At 37.9% G+C, this 18,265-nt stretch overlaps 1 protein-coding gene across 1 annotated transcript; it reads right to left on the minus strand.

The window, feature by feature from the left end:
* Nucleotides 1-307: 307 nt before the first annotated feature.
* Nucleotides 308-17,280, minus strand: MINAR2 (membrane integral NOTCH2 associated receptor 2). Its single transcript, XM_032625641.1, has 3 exons — nucleotides 17,116-17,280; nucleotides 3,757-3,984; nucleotides 308-487 (listed from the first exon to the last, which is right to left on the minus strand). Exons 1-3 carry the CDS (start codon nucleotides 17,278-17,280, stop codon nucleotides 308-310), a joined length of 573 nt encoding a protein of 190 aa, XP_032481532.1.
* Between the last annotated feature and the right edge of the window lie 985 nt (nucleotides 17,281-18,265).

Raw genomic sequence — 18,265 nt, forward strand, 5'->3', positions numbered from 1 at the left:
CAGTTGTCGGTGCTGTTTTGTTCGCTATCAAAGTGTTTAAGTCTGATTGTCTGTATTAACTTTTTATTGGTTACGATCCCCAGAATTCTTGCTTCTCAAAGGACAAAGCTCAGGCTGGGATTCTTACAAAGGTTTCATAGGACAAAGTAGAGAAAGTTAGCATATCTCAAACAACGCTTGCATTCTACGAGACAATTACATTTGACTGAACCATCGACAACACATTCACACTCCGTAAACAAGTTTTTCTGCAAATGTTTATTTAGAAAGATTTTAAAGAAATATCACTGTGTCTGTGGCAGTTTCTTTAGGTGAAAAAAGTGCTAACAGTTACTATGGAAACCAAGACGCAGGCAATGAGGAGCAAAATCAGACCTATACGACAATATTTTGAATGCTTCTCTTGTTCTTCTTCCTTTTTCAGTAAGGTATCAAAACCGGGTGTGTACATGTCTCCCAACCAAAACCGTAGGTCATTAGGATTTTCCTAAAAGAAAATTACACGAATAGGATCAGTCAGTGTTACAGACTCAATGAGATTGCAGAACAAGACCGTATAGGTACTTTACGTCCATATTCACACTGTCCTAAGTGTCACTGCTCAAATAAGAGAGGCTAGGCTTCCTTGAATAGTAGGCACATGTAGCTACAGCCTCCTGGCTGACCAGGAATCCTCAGCTTCCACCTGTAGGTCTGCATGAGAATTCATTAGGAAGTCTGCACGGCTTACTGAATAAATTGCTCACATTGCAGGGTCAGAAACACACCAGTGGTTCTGTCATATTTTCGCTAATTTCGTGTCTCTTACAACTCATAAATACTGTGTGTCAATCAGGTTAGTGAGTTGAAATAAAATGAAAATTCCTTGCCTTAGCAGAGCCTTGGGGGGTTTGGCTTTGTTGGCCTAATAGGGATAAAGATGTTTGCTGAGTTTTTCAGTAAATCCAGAAGCTGACTTCCATGGAAGGAGGAGTAAGACCAAGAGTAAAGAGTCTTTTCCATGCTTCTCAATCTTCTGGTCTTCCTTTTAGCGGAATACAGCATGTTGGCATGCAGAAACTCTGGCACTGTTTGACCTTCTGGAGAAAGGACCCAGTATATCCTTTCCCACATCACCTCCTAGGCCCCATGTCTCTGATTCTTTCACTGGCCTTGTCTCCCATTCAACCCTGAGAAATAGTCTTCTACTCAATTTCATCTCCTACGTCCAATGAATCATCTGCAAACTCTACTGTCTATACATATAAAACATATATATACACACACACATATATATATTTTTCCCTCCTATTTTCTCCTGCTGTTTTTAAGTGCTAATGACTCAGTGTCTATAACTGGCATCTGGTAGACATACAACAAATTTATGGTGAATGCTGAATCTCTATTTTCATAAACCCACTTCAGGCCTTATTATTTCTCATTTGGAGTATTGCAGTGGCTTGTAGCTGGGCTGCCTACCCTCTCTCTGCCTCTCTAGGCTCAGTGGACTTAAAGTCAGCCAGTTTCCATGGCTGGACACAAGGGTAATGAACTAGCTTCAGACTGCTAAAAGAGGAAAGGGATCTGGGTGGATTCTGGTGATGGCAATATAGCTCTTCCATCACATTGCTACTAGGTTCAACTTCCCAGTCTTAGAAAAGCGAAAACATTAAAATAAAATTTGGATGACCTGTGTAAAAGGATAGCTGATTTAAAAGTCCTTGCCTACTTCACTCTTATCCTTCATTTGTGTCTGTGTCCTAATCAGAGGCCTGCACTTTCCCTGCAAGTTTAATGCCTCATTCTTCAGTAAGAACTTCCATAATGGAGACTATCCTTTCTTACATTCTGCCTATAGCTTGCCTTTGTAACTAAATATGGGCTTCTTTTCTCCTTTCTTATTCGTAAAGTTAGTAATTTAGAAAAATGGGAGTGGCCAAAAGCACATGGAACTTTCATGGCCTGTAAAGTAGTTGAAAAGGTTTCAGAAATTAGGTTGGGGGCTCTGTTTGCTAATTAGGAGATATGGGTAGGGATGGTGATGAAAGAAGTTGAAATGATGAGGTCAAGAAGAGAACCTAATAAAAACAAAAGCCATGACTTCCAGAAGCATCTCTCAAAAATAGCATCATGAAGGTCTGCATACAAGCCTCTGACCTGACGGGCCTCTGCTCTGAGGTGAGTGTACAGGTAGAGGATGGGTGGGGAGGGGGCCTTCCCCCCCCCCCCCCCGCCATTATTCTATTACTTAAACTGTAGCTCCAGCAAAACTGGACTACCTATTGTTCTGACAAACTCTCTCACACTCTTGTATATGTGCCTTTTTTCTTGCCACTTCTGACAGAAGAGGGCCTCTCCACTCATACAAACAATGTATGTCTTCTGGAATTGTACACATTCTTCAAGTCCAGCATAAATTAACTTTTTCATAAAGGCTTCTTTTAATCCAATGGGACTTTGTCCTCTTCTGAATCTGCACAGCACTTTCCACTGTTCTTCCTATCCTCTATCCACTATCCTCTTCCTCTGTCTTGTCATTTCCTCTGTCCTGTCTAGAGTTATTGTTACTCTAGACAGGACAGGCAAGGAGAGTCATATTCATCTTCATAGTCCCTTTGTCATTCACGTAAACAACAAAGAAAAGAATAGAGGCTCTAGCATACAGTCAAGAAATGTTTGTGAAATAAATCAATACACTTTTTCCTAGTTTGCAGAAGGTTGTTTCTTAGAGGTATTGATCTTTAGATTCCTGATAAAAAAAACACAAGATTATTGTTGCTAGGGGGGGAGCATCTGTTATGGAAACGTCTCTGGAAAAGAGGCTACATTAAGGAGGAGATACACTAAATCCACTAGGAGACTAAGAAACTCCAAAGACTTTGGACACTATTTCAAGGAGTGCACACTTGAGATTTTAAAAAGTGTAGGACTTTAGAGGGACATAATGCTGTCCCCTTCAGCAGGAAAAATCTGTAGGTGATTAAAGTATGGGGTTTAGAACAGACATACATTGTTAAAGGAAGTACTTGGAAAATGTCAGACCTTTCTGGCCCTAGGGTGGGCAGAGGTAAGCCAAGGCTGGGTAGGAATCCAGTCCACTCAGAAAACAGAGGGCCTCTCTCCCTGCTTTTCAGGTATTCCTAGACCTTCTATTTGATGGGTGACACCAGGGGGAAAAAAAAGAAAAACCTGAATTGGGTTTAAGCTGGGTGAATGAGTTCATTGCATACTTTTCCTGTGTTGAAATGTTTTTGTTTTGTTTTGTTACTGAGACACAGGAAAATGTCCAAAATGTAAATTTGCAGTCTTAAATCACTGAGTAGGCTTGAAATAAAATGATCTTTGATGAGAACCGCCTTGCACAGTGCCTAAGACAGAGCATTTAGTCAATATTTTTGAATAAATGTAGAATAAGGAACTCTTTTAAGTATTCATGAACATAGGTGATCACAAAACTAGAGGAAAACATACTTAATCTGGCAAATTAACTTTCAAAACCTGATACCTTCCAGGTAAACCCTTCTTCTGTGTCACACCATTTCTTTCTCTCTACACTGTAGAGATGCTGGTAATTGCTGAAATTGTAAAACACAAAACACATAAATAAACATAACTACTGACTAGGAGAGAGAAAGTGAAGCCAGAGGCCAAAATGACCTGAAATCTGGAAATTTTGTGCCTAGTGAAGAGTGCCTTTCACCTCAGTACCCATTTCTTTTAGATTATTTAACTGATCTCCCTCATCAATTAAAGGAGTTGATTCTTTGCCTTGAGTACCTTCAGATGCCCAGAGAGGTTTGTGTGCAGGGAATGCTTGTCATATTCCTCAACGGTCCATGAAGGTTTCTTTTTTCTTTCTTCCATAGCATCCTCCAAACTCACATCACCGTATAGTGGGTTATTCTTCAGAACTGATGACAGGGATGGTGGGGGGCTCTCTGTGCTCACAGCACTCTCCACACTGGATCTCCTCATTCGTTGAGCAGTAATATTCTTCTTCTCTCTCTGTCAGGAGGAACAGTGACAAAGTTTGTCTTACCAATAGGTCACTGATGACAAGGAAGGCAACGTGAAATAATTGTACCTGAAAGCTTGCTGATTCTGCCTGGAAGCGCAACAGATTAGGACAATGAATGAAGGAAGAATTCTAGGATCCAGTTTGACCTAGGATCCTACCATTAATTGAGTTATTTCTCTGCATGTGATCTTGTTGAGCTTCAGTAATCATTCATTAAAATGCTATTTTATAACAACAGAAAAAGGACAATGTTCTTTAATTCAAATAGTAGAATTCTAAACAAAGCCATTTTCCCCCAGCTTATTTGCACTGAGATTTGATACGTTATTTCTTTCTACTTGTGCATTCCATGACTGATTAAAAGAATTTAGGCATTGCTGTATTAATCCAGCAAAATCAAGATTAAAGGCATTTTATAGATATGCCTTGGCTTTCATGGGAACTCCCTTAGGACTCTCATTTCAGGCAGCTTGGAGAACTGGACTAACTTAGCATTGCACTCCTATATGTAGCTACAGACCAGCTGGCTATTGGAAGGCTCTAATTCTGACTTCTAGATGTTTAAAAACTTTTTTTTATTAAAGCATGATATATATGTAGAAAAGTGCATATATTATAAAAGTGCATATATTATAAATTTTCACATACCAAATAAACCCAAGATACTACCAAGAAACAAACCATTACCAGCCCACCTTATGCTGCCTTCCAGTTACTATCCCTCTCCCTCCCTAAGGATAACCAGTAGGATAACAGCATAGGTCAGTTTGTATTCAGTTATGTAAATGGAATCATACAAAGTGGTTTTTCTGTGTCTGGTATGACCTTCATATTTTTACTCTGCTTTTTTTTCTTATGACTACAAAACTATCACAGAGGTAGACAAATTTTAGATTAAAATTTGTTCATTGGCCAAATAAAATTGAGAAGAAAAAAAAGTTTATAGTAACGTCTCATTTATGATGGGGCATCATGGGAGAGGAACTCCACATAAGTTAATTTTTGGAACACTTCGGTTTAACCCTTAAAAAACTGGTGACACATTTCATTAATTTACAGGAAATTTTTCAATAAATGTGTTTCACATATTTCAGTCTTCTTAAACAGAGAAGTTTCAATAGCAAATAATATTTTTCTGAGTTATATTTTTAATCATTAATACACTGATTCCCTCAGTATCTATTGGGGTATATAGGTCACATTAAATATGTGTTTATATAAACTAAGTTGTGAACTAATATTATATATAGTTTCCTTCTGAAATGTCTGGCAAAAAATCATCTAGATAAAACCATTCACATTCTCTTTGGCCTTAGGTTTATCTAATTTTCTTAGTCCAGACATTTTTTACATACTTAGTGATCAACTTGGAGATCATCTCTGACTTTCAACTTGGAGATCATCTCTGACTTTATTAGGTCGTTGGTCTGCTCAAAATCAATTTATATTCCATAATATTGAAGTTTGTAATGAAATAATAAATCATCTTGACTTAGTGTTTATCTTTAAGATGGATGACCTCATGAAAAATGTTTCCGAATTGAGAAAAAACAACTTGATACAAAATTTAGATAGTTTCAGTTTAGCATAATTCTCACTCAAGTTTTTTTCTTCAAGGCTAGATATCTTTGATTATCTTTGAAGAGAAATAATTCTTCTGACATTGAAAAATTGACTTTGTCAGTTTTCTTGCCTGCTGGACTATTCCTTGAGCTTCTTAAATAAGAAAGCTCTATAAATCAGAAAAATACAGTTTCGGGGGTTAAGAAAAAATAATACTTTCTATTACAATGTATAAAGGTCTTGAAAAACTAATATACAAAAGACAGAAAAACAATCAGAGCTATTTTTAAAAGAACATTCAAGCCATTAATTCTAAACTATATTCTTGAATGTTTGATGTTCATCCTAGAACTTGGTGCCATTTATTTTTGCATTGCATGACAATTTCATGTCTGAAGGACATGTGAAGGGAAAATTAATAGAATAACTTTATAAGAATTTTTATGGAAGAAATAGAAAATACTAATCATGGTTGAGGTTCTTTTGTATTTTGATATATTTTTTCAAAATCTCTTAAGAAAGGAAACAAAGCATGTATTTGAGTTTAACTTTTCACTCCACATTCTAGATGGACTACACTTAACAAAAGGAAACTCAACAGTAATTCCATTATTTTACTCATATAAGCTCTAAAATAACTTCTTTTTAAAAATACTTAAAGTAACAATTCAAAGTTTACCTAGGCTCTTCTGTATTAACCATTACTTTGTCCATTTACCCTTTATATACTTTAATCATTATTTATGTCATTTATGTATAAGTAAGCTATCATTTAATGGAAAGAGTGATATAGAAGACTTTCAGATAAACACTGAGAATATACAATTAATAGGCCAAAACAGAAGGAATCTCTAAAAAATGTACTTCAGTAAGAAGAAACCTGATAATAAAATGAAAGATTAAGAGGCAGGAAGGAATGCTAGGCAAAACAAAGAAAAAAAGAAAAGAAAAGAAAAGAAAAAACTGACAAATATATACAGAAATCTAAGGAAGCACTGATTTTATGGTAAAATAGAAATAAGAATAACCACTAATTTGTGAGTTTTAAGATAAAAGAAAACTGAAACTGTACAGTTAAAAGTTTAACAGATATATTTAATTAGGAAATTTTAAGAAATCATTTCAGTGAGAGTATTGAGATATTACAAAAAAATAGAGAAAGAATGTATAGCTTCTAAATTGATAGATCAGAAGAAAAAAAAAGGATAAAGGAAAATTAATCTAAAAGGTAAGAAACCTGAAACAAAGAATATAGAGGAGAAAGTCTTAGGAAAATAGAAAAAATTTTGAAATAATCATGTTAAATGTAAATAGACTAAACCCTCTATTTAAATGACAGAATGTCATATCAGATTTTTAAAATTAAATTTAATTATATAATATTTACAAGAGAAATACCCAAAATATAAGGACTCAGAAAAAATGAGAGTGAAAGTATAAAAAAGATATAGCAGGCAAATATAAAGAAACAAGAGCTGGTATTTGACTGGTTAAATACTCAGCAATTTTGTTTTCCCTTCCTGAGTACAAGAGATGACTGCCTTTATTAGGCTGTTTGAAGTTAAACTGGGGCCAGCTCTTCTGATGATGTGTGGACAAAAGTAACAGAGACCACTTCCAAGCTGAGCCCCTGAATTCTCCAAGGTTTTTGGCTCACTCTTCCTCACTTTCCATTTTTGTGTCACTGTAAGCAAGGATTCTGAGATGGCAGAGTTTTAAGATGAAAGAACTTCAAGCCCTAGGATACTGCTTGGAAAAGAATTGCCCCCCAAACCCATCTGCCCTTCCTCAGACATGCACAAGAATGCTTTTCTTCTTTTCAGTTAGAGATATTCTGTCATGACAGTGTAGCCTAGCCTACATTCCTTAATACAGAAAGTGATATCTTGAAATTCTACAAATGTGGGTATTGGCTTAGCAGTCAAGAAGTGGAAAGGGGTGAAAGGGATATTGGAAGCCAGATTGATGGTTATTCACATAATATAGTGAAAAATGTTTGGTATAAGTGTCATCTGTGGTCATTTGGAATCTAATCCCCTGTAGCTGTATGAGAGGTATTATAAATAATCAGAGCATTTATGTACAAGGAACACAGTGCTGATGTAATACAAGAAAAAGATGACATTAGAGAAAGAACTGAATAGTTTGCAAGAAGAAAGAGTAGAGAAACTCTGGAAATTTGATGCCTTCTATTGTTAAAAATCTGACTGTTTATAGACCTCAAACACTAAGATATAGAATCATTTAAAAAAATGGATTGAGGAAAATAAAATAAAAGCGGATTAAAACTTCTTAGCTGGGACTTCCCTGGTGGCACAGTGGTTAAGAGTCCACCCACAAATGCAGGGGACAGGGGTTCGATCCCTGGTACAGGAAGATCCCACATGTCGCGGAGCAGCTAGGCCTGTGTGCCACAATTACTGAGTCTGCACTCTAGAGCCTGTGAGCCACAACTACTGAAGCCTGCACTCCCTAGAGCCTGTGCTCCACAACAAGAGAAGCCACTGCAATGAGAAGCCTGTGCACCGCAACAAAGAGTAGCCCCCACTCACAGCAACAGAGACCCAATGCAGACATAAATAAATAAATAAATAAATAAATAAATAAATAAATAGAAAAATCAAATGAAACATTTAAAAACAAAGTTCTTAGCTGAACGAAGTGACTCAGGGTAAAGGTCCTGTTAGGGTGTGGTTTCAAAACTATTATTCCTGACTGCCTCCAGGTGTTTGTCATTGAGTTAAAGGATGGAGAAATGGAGGTAGAAAAGCAAACCATCAAAGCTTACTTGAGGGACTCCCCTGGTGGTCCAGTGGTAAAGAACCCGCCTTCCAATGCAGGTGACGCAGGTTCGATCCCTGGTCTGGGAACTAAGATCCCACATTCTGCAAGGCAACTAAGCCCATGTGCCACAACTACTGAGTTTGCGCATCTCAACTAGAGAGCCTGTGTGCCGCAAACTACAGAGCCCACGTGCCCTGGAGCCCACACCCCACAAGTAGAGAGAAGCCTGTGACGGGAGAGAGGCCCGAGAGCTGCAACGAAGACCCGACACAGCCGAGGGAAGCCCTCGCGACGCAGCCAAATAAAAGAAAAAAAGCCTATTTGAGAGCTATGCCTTAAGAGAACTTAAGGTGTGTTTATTGACCTATAGACCTGACCGCAACAAAATAGATATGATTACGTTAATAAATAGCTCACACTAAGTTTTATAAGATATGTATCACTAAAGAAACCACAAGCCTAGAACTAAAAGCTTTTGATTGTTCAAAATTATAAAACAAAACAATAACCCTATGCCTCCAAATATCCATAAGTAGGAGTAAATTTTGAAGCTTCTACAGCCTCAAGGGAGGGCCCACTCTGATATGGCAAAAGAGAATGATGAACAAGGGGCAGCTTCCTAGCGGGTAGGACTGGGGACCCTAGAGAACAATGCAGCAGGAAGTCTTCTAAAAAGCAGAATCATGGCCTAATCCACCTTCCCCACCTTCAAGGAAGGAGACCCACGCACATTATTTTCAGTGGAATCTCAGAATTACTTTGGGTAGTGTCTGTCGTCTTTCATTTTTCCCATTCAGAAAGGAAGAATTACTGTAGTGATCCCGTTCTTATTCCAACAAAGATTATAGGATGATATGGTTGGGACATCTGATAAATGTAGTGACTGGCTCACTTTGGTGTTAGTACCTCTGGGGAAGGATGAATGCTGTGTGTAGGAAGATGAAATATATAAGTATATATATGTTTAACAAAACGATAGACTGTGGCAGAGTCTGGCTAGGTGCTCAGCAAACCCATTTCTTCTTCATGGGCATACAACAGCTAGTTTGGGACACAGGCTTGACCCCTAAAATCCCTGATCCTTGGCTTAGTCTCTCTCTCTCTTTTCTAGCTACAAGCATCATAAAAATTCTGATATAATAGAGCCTCAAAAAGGAACAGTCTGGGTTCCACTTGGAAGCAAGCCACTAGGATAATTTTCCCACCCACAACAGATCTTGTGTGAATGACAGATACATTTTATTGAGTCAAGTCACTAAGAATTTGGGCATATTTGTTTCCACAACATAATTTAGCCTAACTACTAAGAAAGTATATATATCAGACAAAATAAACTTTCAGGTAAAAGACTTTGTTAGGTGAAGAAAGTGTTGGTGGAAAATGAATAAATGTAGGCATAATCAGTAAAATATAATATTTCTAAACTTGTATGCCTCTAGTAAAATAATCTCAAATATATAAAGCAAAACTTGAGATAACTAGGAGAAATTTATAATTTTTTACCAAGCAGATAAAACAATTATTAAACATAAAGAGGCTTTGAACAATGAAACCAACACATTTGATCAAAGACATTGATGTCATTATTCAACGACTAAAATACCCATTTTAAAAATACATTGAATATTTACAAAAATTGGTAATGTCCTGGACTCTAAAAGAAATTTCAAACATTCAATATTATATAGATCATGCTCTTTGATCACAACTTATTAGAAATTTAGACATTAATATCAAAAAGATAATGTAAATTACCACATTTTGTAGAAATTAAAACACATTTCAAATAAATGATGGGAATTTAAAAACTTAGGCAGAATGAAAATGAAAACTGGAGCTGAAATAGCTTTTGAGGGAGTATTATAAGCATATATGCTCACATTATAAAAGCAGAATGAGAAAATTAATGAAGTAATAAACATCTAATGCAAAGCCTTAAAAGGAAACTGCAGAGTAAATCTAATAGTCAACATGAAATAATAAGGACAGAAGGAGAAATCAGTAAATATTATGAAGAAAAATAACCCAAATATACAACGGAGAGAATCAACCATATTGAAAGCTGTTTCTTTGAAAAGGCTAAACCGATTAAAAATATCTCTGGGGGCATCTCTGGGGGCTTCCCTGGTGGTGCAGTGGTTGAGAGTCCGCCTGCCGATGCAGGGGACATGGGTTTGTGCCCCGGTCCGGGAAGATCCCACATGCCGCGGAGTGGCTGGGCCCGTGAGTCATGGCCGCTGAGCCTGCGCATCCAGAGCCTGTGCTCCGCAACGGGAGAGGCCACAACAGTGAGACGCCCACATACCGCAAAAAAAAAAAAAAAATAATAATAATCTCTGGTAATACTTCTCCGGAAAAAAAAAAAAAAGATACAAACTCACAATGTTAGAAATGTAAAAGGAACATAAGTTACATAGCACAGATTAAGAACTGTAATAGGAGTAAAATCTGAGTAACTTTAAGAATTTACATGCAATTGGGCAATTTCCCACATAATATAACTTACAAAATTTAATTAAAGAAAAAATAGGAAATGTTAATAAACCAGTGATCATTTGACTAACTGAATCAATAGTTTAAAATCGACCCCAAACGTACACAGGTTTAGGAACAACAGGCTGAATGAGTGTTGTAATCAGCACTTAGACATTCTTGAAACAGATCATTTCTATCTTATTTCTATCTCATTTCTATCTTGTTGAACTCTTCCAGAATATAGAAAAACAAGGAATACTCCCCAACTCATGTTACGAAGTTGGTATAAACTCCAGACAAGGGAAGTAGGTAAAAGAAAAGGTAATTTTTTATAGGCCAATTTCTATTATAAACATAAATGAAAAAATCATTAATAAAATATTGCTAAACAGAATCCTATAATATGTATATTTTATATACTAGGATAGGAAAGATTTATACCAGAAAAAGATGTTTTACCAGGAGAATGGTTTAATATTCAAAGATTAATGTGACTCACCAATTATCAGGAAAGAAACAACACAGAAGTTTGCAGTATATTGTGAAAAATATTTGGAAAATATTTAAACATATTTAGAGCAAATTTCCTAGCAAGATGGAAATAGTAGGGAACTTTCTTAAACTAAGAGAATCTGCCCAAAACTGCCAGGGCACTGTTTACTTAATGGTTCAAATATTAGAAGCATTTATCTTGGTTTCAGAATTAACACAAGGATGCCAGTAATCACAAACATTCATACGTTATTGCGAAGTTCTGAGCAATACACTAAAAATTAAATAAATAAATCAAAGGAATAAGGGTTGTAAATAATGAAACAAAACAGTAGATGACATGATTATCTACAGGGATACTTACCATCAAAGTAAAATAGATTTTAATACAATTTCTGGATTCAAAATCAATATACAATAATCAATCGCATATGTAATACTTTATTATAAAACATGATTTAAAAGGTCTTATTCTTAAGAGCAGTAATTACTATCAGTATTTAGATATAAACATTACAACTATATGCAAAACTTCTATGTGGAGAATTTTAAGACATAATTGAAGGCTATACGAAGAGCATGATAAATGGAAATATAGACCATGTTCATGAACTGGGAGAATCAAGATCATAAAGACTTCCATTTCCCCAGTCTGGTCTACACATACAATGTAATTCCTATCAGAATCATAATGCAGGGCTTCCCTGGTGGCGCAGTGATTGAGAGTCCGCCTGCCAATGCAGGGGACACGGGTTCGTGCCCCAGTCCAGGAAGATCCCACATGCCATGGAGCTGCTGGTCTCGTGAGCCATGGCCTCTGAGCCTGCGCGTCCGGAGCCTGTGCTCCGCAACGGGAGAGGCCACAGCAGTGAGAGGCCCGCGTACCGCAAAAAAAAAAAAAAAAAAAAAAAAAAAAAAAAAAAAAAAAAGAATCATAATGCAAACAAGGCATTTTGTTATACTGCACATGTGAGCCCACAGACAACTTTTCTTGGAAAGTAGCTCCCCACTGACCACAATAATTCTATTTTCCAAATTGCTAGAATGGTTACTTTTATGAAACACAAATTTGATCATGTGACCCTCTTGCTTAAAATTTTTCATCAACCCCTCCAAATTTTCAGGATAAAATTTAAAAATCTAGACAATACCCTCCGAAGCCTTCCTGGTCTGACCCAGACCTCTCTTTAACCCCCTCTCCTGCCTTCCTCTCCAAGTAACCAGGGCTCTGGAGTCCCACGTGTGCTCCTGTGACACACACAGTGCTTTTAATACAGTTTCAGTGCCAGGGGCATTTGGGTCTCATCTGGGAGCAGTGTGATGGGACAAAGTGGGTAATGCTTCTGGCAGCATACCATCCAAGGGTGAATTTCTGACCCCAATGGAGATTTTGTGAACTGTGTAAATTTAGCATAACTTGATAAATCATGTCCTGATAATTGCCTGAGCAGCTCAGTGATGCTCCTCAATCTACTTCCTAGACAATAAATTAAGTACCTCAAAAGTCGTATAACATTTGCCCAAATATAAGCTTAAAAACGGGAGCCTATTGCACATAGGAGGCTGTTTTCTTTGAAATAGGAAATGGAGTATTGGGAATAGAGACAGTCCAGGAGAAGGCATGAAACGTGTTCAGAGACAGATTGTGAAATACAGTTATGATATACCAAAAAAAAAAAAAAAAAAAAAAAAAACTGAGATAGGAAGAAGAGACTTTAGAATTTAAGGGGAAAAGAGTTATAAGACTGAAAAAAAAGTGAGGCAAGGTGATTAGGAAATACACCCAGTAAATGACATTGTCTAGAAACCAAGGGAAGAGCAACCTCCTTACCCTTGGTCTTTTGTTTCAGTTCACAGGTTTAGTACAGATATCCCCTGGGTTCTCAAACAGATGTGATGGAAGCCAGGAAAATATATAAGAAATAGATTAACCTGAAAAGATTCTGAAGTCTAACTGCTAATCAGAAAAAAAAAATCCCACCACAATATCTGAAAAAACATGTTTTATCATTTATACCAAAAAAAAGGAATCAGCTTTTTCCTTTTATTACCTCGTTTTATAAAGGGATTGGCAGAAAAATTTGGGATACAATTCCAAATGCCTTCATCAGATACACGCCCCAAATTATTTTAACAACCAGAAACATTAGGTTTTGGCAAAAGTTTGTTCATTGCACTGAAAAGAAATTTATTAGGAAGCTTCTTTATTTCTCTAGTTGAAAGAATTTAAGAAGTATAAATCTAGTGGAATCAAGAAATATTTGCTTGTACTCTCTCCCTGCAAATACAGGTGACCTGTGTATCCACATAGAGGGAATGAACAGTGTTTGGAGATACTGGCATGCCTGAGGACATCTGTGCTTACTTTTCTATACATACGGTATTGCTTCCGTTTGTGTAAAATGGCTTAGAGAATTGCCTCTGAAGGTGGAATGTGAATTTTAAAAAAGCTTAAAAGATAAATTATGGATATAAATACAGTACTCTGTTTTGTTTTTTGGTTTTTTTGGCCATGCAACACAGCATGCAGGATCTTAGTTCCCTGACCAGGGATCAAACCTGTGGCGCCTGCTGTGAAGTGCGGAGTCTTAACTACAGGACTGCCAGGCAAGTCCCTAGGAGATCTTTGTTTTAACTTACTACCAACGTTGAAGGCAATGTTTGTAGACTAAGTCCTTTGACATTCCATGAGGTAGTCTGAATTCTAAACACCATGCACATAGAGGGTATGAGACAAAAGGGTAAGCTGACACAAACCTGAAGTTTGTGTGGATTTCTTGGGAGTATAAAATCTAACTGCTTGAGTTAGCCACATAGCTTGACAAATGTATTGACTACATCTTCTAACTCCTACACGCACACATACCCCCCTGCATCCACCGTATACATCAAAAAATGCAAGTGGTATTATCGGCTATTTTCCAAATTCTAATGACAGGGTAATTCTAACACATTTTGGAATACTGGCAAGTGATGATGATGATGATACACATTTCTTATACTCTTATAAGAAACCCTGTCAATTGTTTTTACCTTGTTTTATTTGCTCTCAGTTTTAAGGAAATATGTAAAATGAGCATTACCCTAATTTTGCAAATGGAAATACTAAGGCATGGACTGAATAAGGGTCATAATTTATGTCTCTCAAATTGGTTTATTGTGGATTTGAGACAAGAAACCAAGTTTCAAGTCTCTTTATTCAACGTTCTCCCAATTGGCATAATGTCTCCCTAGCAGAGTGAGACATTAAGCCAACAGAGCAAGGGTTTTAAATTAAGAACTATTTAACAGCTGCCTACCACCTTCTGCATCCCTAACACCTAAATTCACCTGGTATATTCAGTGCCTTATTCCAGGTATCACCACAGCTACTTAAAATATTTTTTTAATTAATTAATTAATTTTAATTTTTTTTGGCTGTGTTGGGTCTTCGTTTCTGTGTGAGGGCTTTCTCTAGTTGCGGCGAGCCGGGGCCACTCTTCATCACGGTGCACAGGTCTCTCACTATCGTGGCCTCTCTTGTCGCAGAGCACAGGCTCCAGAAGCACAGGCTCAGTAGTTGTGGCTCATGAGCCCAGTTGCTCCGCGGCATGTGGGATCTTCCCAGACCAGGGCTCGAACCTGTGTCCCCTGCATTGGCAGGCAGATTCTCAACCACTGCGCCACCAGGGAAGCCCCCTTAAAGCTTTTTTTTTTTTTTTTTTTTTTTTTTTTTTTGCGGTATGCGGGCCTCTCACTGTTGTGGTCTCTCCCGCTGCAGAGCGCAGGCTCCGCACGCGCAGGCTCAGCGGCCATGGCTGACGGGCCCAGCCACTCCGCGGCATGTGGGATCTTCCCGGACCGGGCACGAACCCGCGCCCCCTGCATCGGCAGGCGGACTCCCAACCACCGCGCCACCAGGGAAGCCCCCTTAAAGCTTTTATATGTTCATTTCTTTTAGATTTATTTTTTTGCCAATGAATATATCACTCCTGGATTTTAAGATCCAGCCAAGGAGAGAAGAATTACTTATTGACATATTGCAATCTAATGTAGTGAATATAATTGTTTTTACTCATAATCTGTGCCACACCTACTCAACTAACTAAATTTGTAATTGATTTACTCCTTCTCTCCAAGCATTATTTCAGTAGTATACTGAACTGAAATATTTATTCAGTCATTTAACATTTTATTTTAGGGTAAAAGTACAACTTAATAAAGTTTATCTATAGTTTATAATTACCGATAACATATTCAAAGACATATGAAGCAGACTTTTACCTTCTTGGTTTACCCTGAATAACTATATCAACACATCAGGGCCTGTTGAAAGAGACGCCCTTTAAAAATTTGCCTTTCATTCAGGTTTAGGAACAACATTCAACAGAGCTTTAAACTGTGAAGTTCCACATGAAGGAAATAGGTCAGCTCCAGTCCTAAACAAAAGATGTTAGATCGATGTGTTCCAACCTCAAAGGAATTTATTGGATATGTTTTCTTAGACTAAACTTCATAGCACAGGAGGGCCAAGGTTCTCTGAATTGAGTTTTGAATCATTTTATTCCATGATATAAACAATAAGACAAAGGAGAAATTTCATCACATTTAACTTCAACAAAACACAAAAAAAGCAACCACCAAAAAGGTGTGTATGGATGGGTTTTGAGGATTACAAAAGGGAAGGATGTAAAATTTTTGAAAAGTTAGTTTTCATAATAGGCTGCCTTACAATGGAAATAAATTAAAATCCTCATAGATGGAGGAAACACTTACATAATTATCCAAGTGTACTTGATTTTGAATGATCTCATGATAAAGGTCCCGAGGAGCCCACAAACACACCACAAAGGAGTCACTTTACACCAGGACTCATGAGTAGTAACTGTTTCTTAAAAGAAAACAAATTTCTGTTTAGGGAATTTGAGCCACTCCAAAGGATTTAATGATTTGCAGGGGTTTGCAGGTCAGTCACATCTGTTCTGAAATGACATGCTTCTTCCTGTTTCTCAACTGACTAACCCGTAACCCCATTAGCCCTCACATCTTAAACAAAGATTATTCCTGTTTCATGAGCTGTGCAACAGTCAAGTTTATTTATGTTTATTTCAGCACATGGAACTCATCACAGTTTTATTCTTCCCCTTTGGTTAGCAAAAAGAAGGAAGATGCAAAAGAAGAAAGCAAGAAATGAAGTCCGGGTTTGAAGGTTGATTGTTAAGTTTTGCCCACATGGACACCTGTGGAAAAAAAAGAACCTCTAAAATAATGACCAGCACCTTTCCCACGTGGAGAGTTCTCTCTGTTTTCTTTCTTTCCATCATTAGGTTGCCATTGTTCCACTGTTTGAGTCTCTTTTGCATGAGATAAAAGGGAGTCTGTCTAAATGAGGCAGAAGCAAGATTCAGTTCTCTCAGAGGCCATGCATGAGCCCACACAATGTAAGCTTCTGATGCTTTATGCTTAGACTACCCAAAAGATAGAGGTAGGGTTCCCCCCAGAACCTTATTTGCAAATGTAGTAATTGATTTGAAAAAATTTGAAGGGAAGGTATAAAATGAGGGCTAGGCAAAATCTAAAATGACAGGCTGAGAAGCTAGTGCTTGGAGGAAAACGAATGGTTGGGAAAATTCACAGAATTTATAAAGTGATCAGAGAAAGTCTCCTTATGTTAAGGAAGAGAGAAAGACCTTTTCTATGGCAAGTGTGAGCAGCTACTTTGTACTCTATTTCCTATAGCTTTCTTTTTGCACAAATGATGAAATGGCCAATAACAAGAAAGAAGCAAGCCCCTGCCCGCGTATTTATGTGCTCCCAGATCTTACCTGTGAGTAGATGAGGTTTTGCCAGTGCTGTGCAGCAGGGTAATTCCCTCCCGGAAACTTCACCAGACTGGCCTGAAGAAGGGCTGAGTTCCTCATTAAAGACCTCACGTCAAGCTGCAGGAATTTGTCAGGATGGTTGTTATTTGGCAAAACAGAGAGATCCATGTCTCCCTTCTTCTACGGTGGAAGACAAAGGCAAGCAAGACTGCTGCTGTCAGAGCTGTCCATTATTAATGAGCCTGAGAATGCCTGACAGGCATCTGAAACCAGGTCTCTGGGCTGTGCTCAGAAACTACTCTCGAAATGACACATCCACACACAGGAACAATGTAGCACGCTGCCTTACCTTTCACCACACACACACGCACGCACGCATGCGTGTGCATGTGCATTTAGAGTGCTTGAATGGAACAGTTGGGCCCACACGCATTAAATTGGATGGGATACCAAAATTAGGTATGTGTAGCACGTAATGTCTCTCCATACAGAGTTAGGAGTAACAGTTTAAGAGGAACTACTCTGGATAAGGCTGCCAGAATTTCAGGGTTACAGTCCACAGTTTGGAGCACATGAAACAATCACCTGTAGGGAGACATTACTTAATATTTCTCTCTGAACATTGCCGAGCTGACCCAGCTGACTTGGCTCTGCCTGCACAGCCTCACATGTGATACGTGGGATCTTGTTTCTTCTCATGTTTTGACTCCCAGAGTCTCAGGCTCATGTGAAATCTAACCATGTTTAGGTTGTCAGCTTCAGTTCGAGTAGGGAAATGGCAAGAATTTGATAGTTTGCTACAGTAATTTAGTGCCCCAAACTACTGCTTTGACCCATTCTCTATCTGAGGTCTCTTTGACTCTATTCCTAGCTGTATAAACTCCTGTGATGGGTCTTGGTGTTTACAAAGTACATTTGGAACCAAAGGAGAACATGGCTGCTGGGTTTGGATGACGTGCTGTCCTAAGTGAACCCACCTGCTACTCAGGGAGCCGAGGTGGGAGTGAGGCTGTGGACGGCATCTTAAGCCAGGAAGTGATGATGACTTTAAGGGAGATAAGCTCTCTCATTACAAGCCACTCTGCCTTGGGCAAACCATACTTCTCACCAGGAAAGTATGGATTTTCATCTAGAGAAAGAGGGAACATTTCCA

The sequence above is a fragment of the Phocoena sinus genome, chromosome 3, assembly GCF_008692025.1.
Source record: "Phocoena sinus isolate mPhoSin1 chromosome 3, mPhoSin1.pri, whole genome shotgun sequence".
In the NCBI taxonomy this organism is placed as follows: Eukaryota; Metazoa; Chordata; class Mammalia; order Artiodactyla; family Phocoenidae; genus Phocoena; species Phocoena sinus.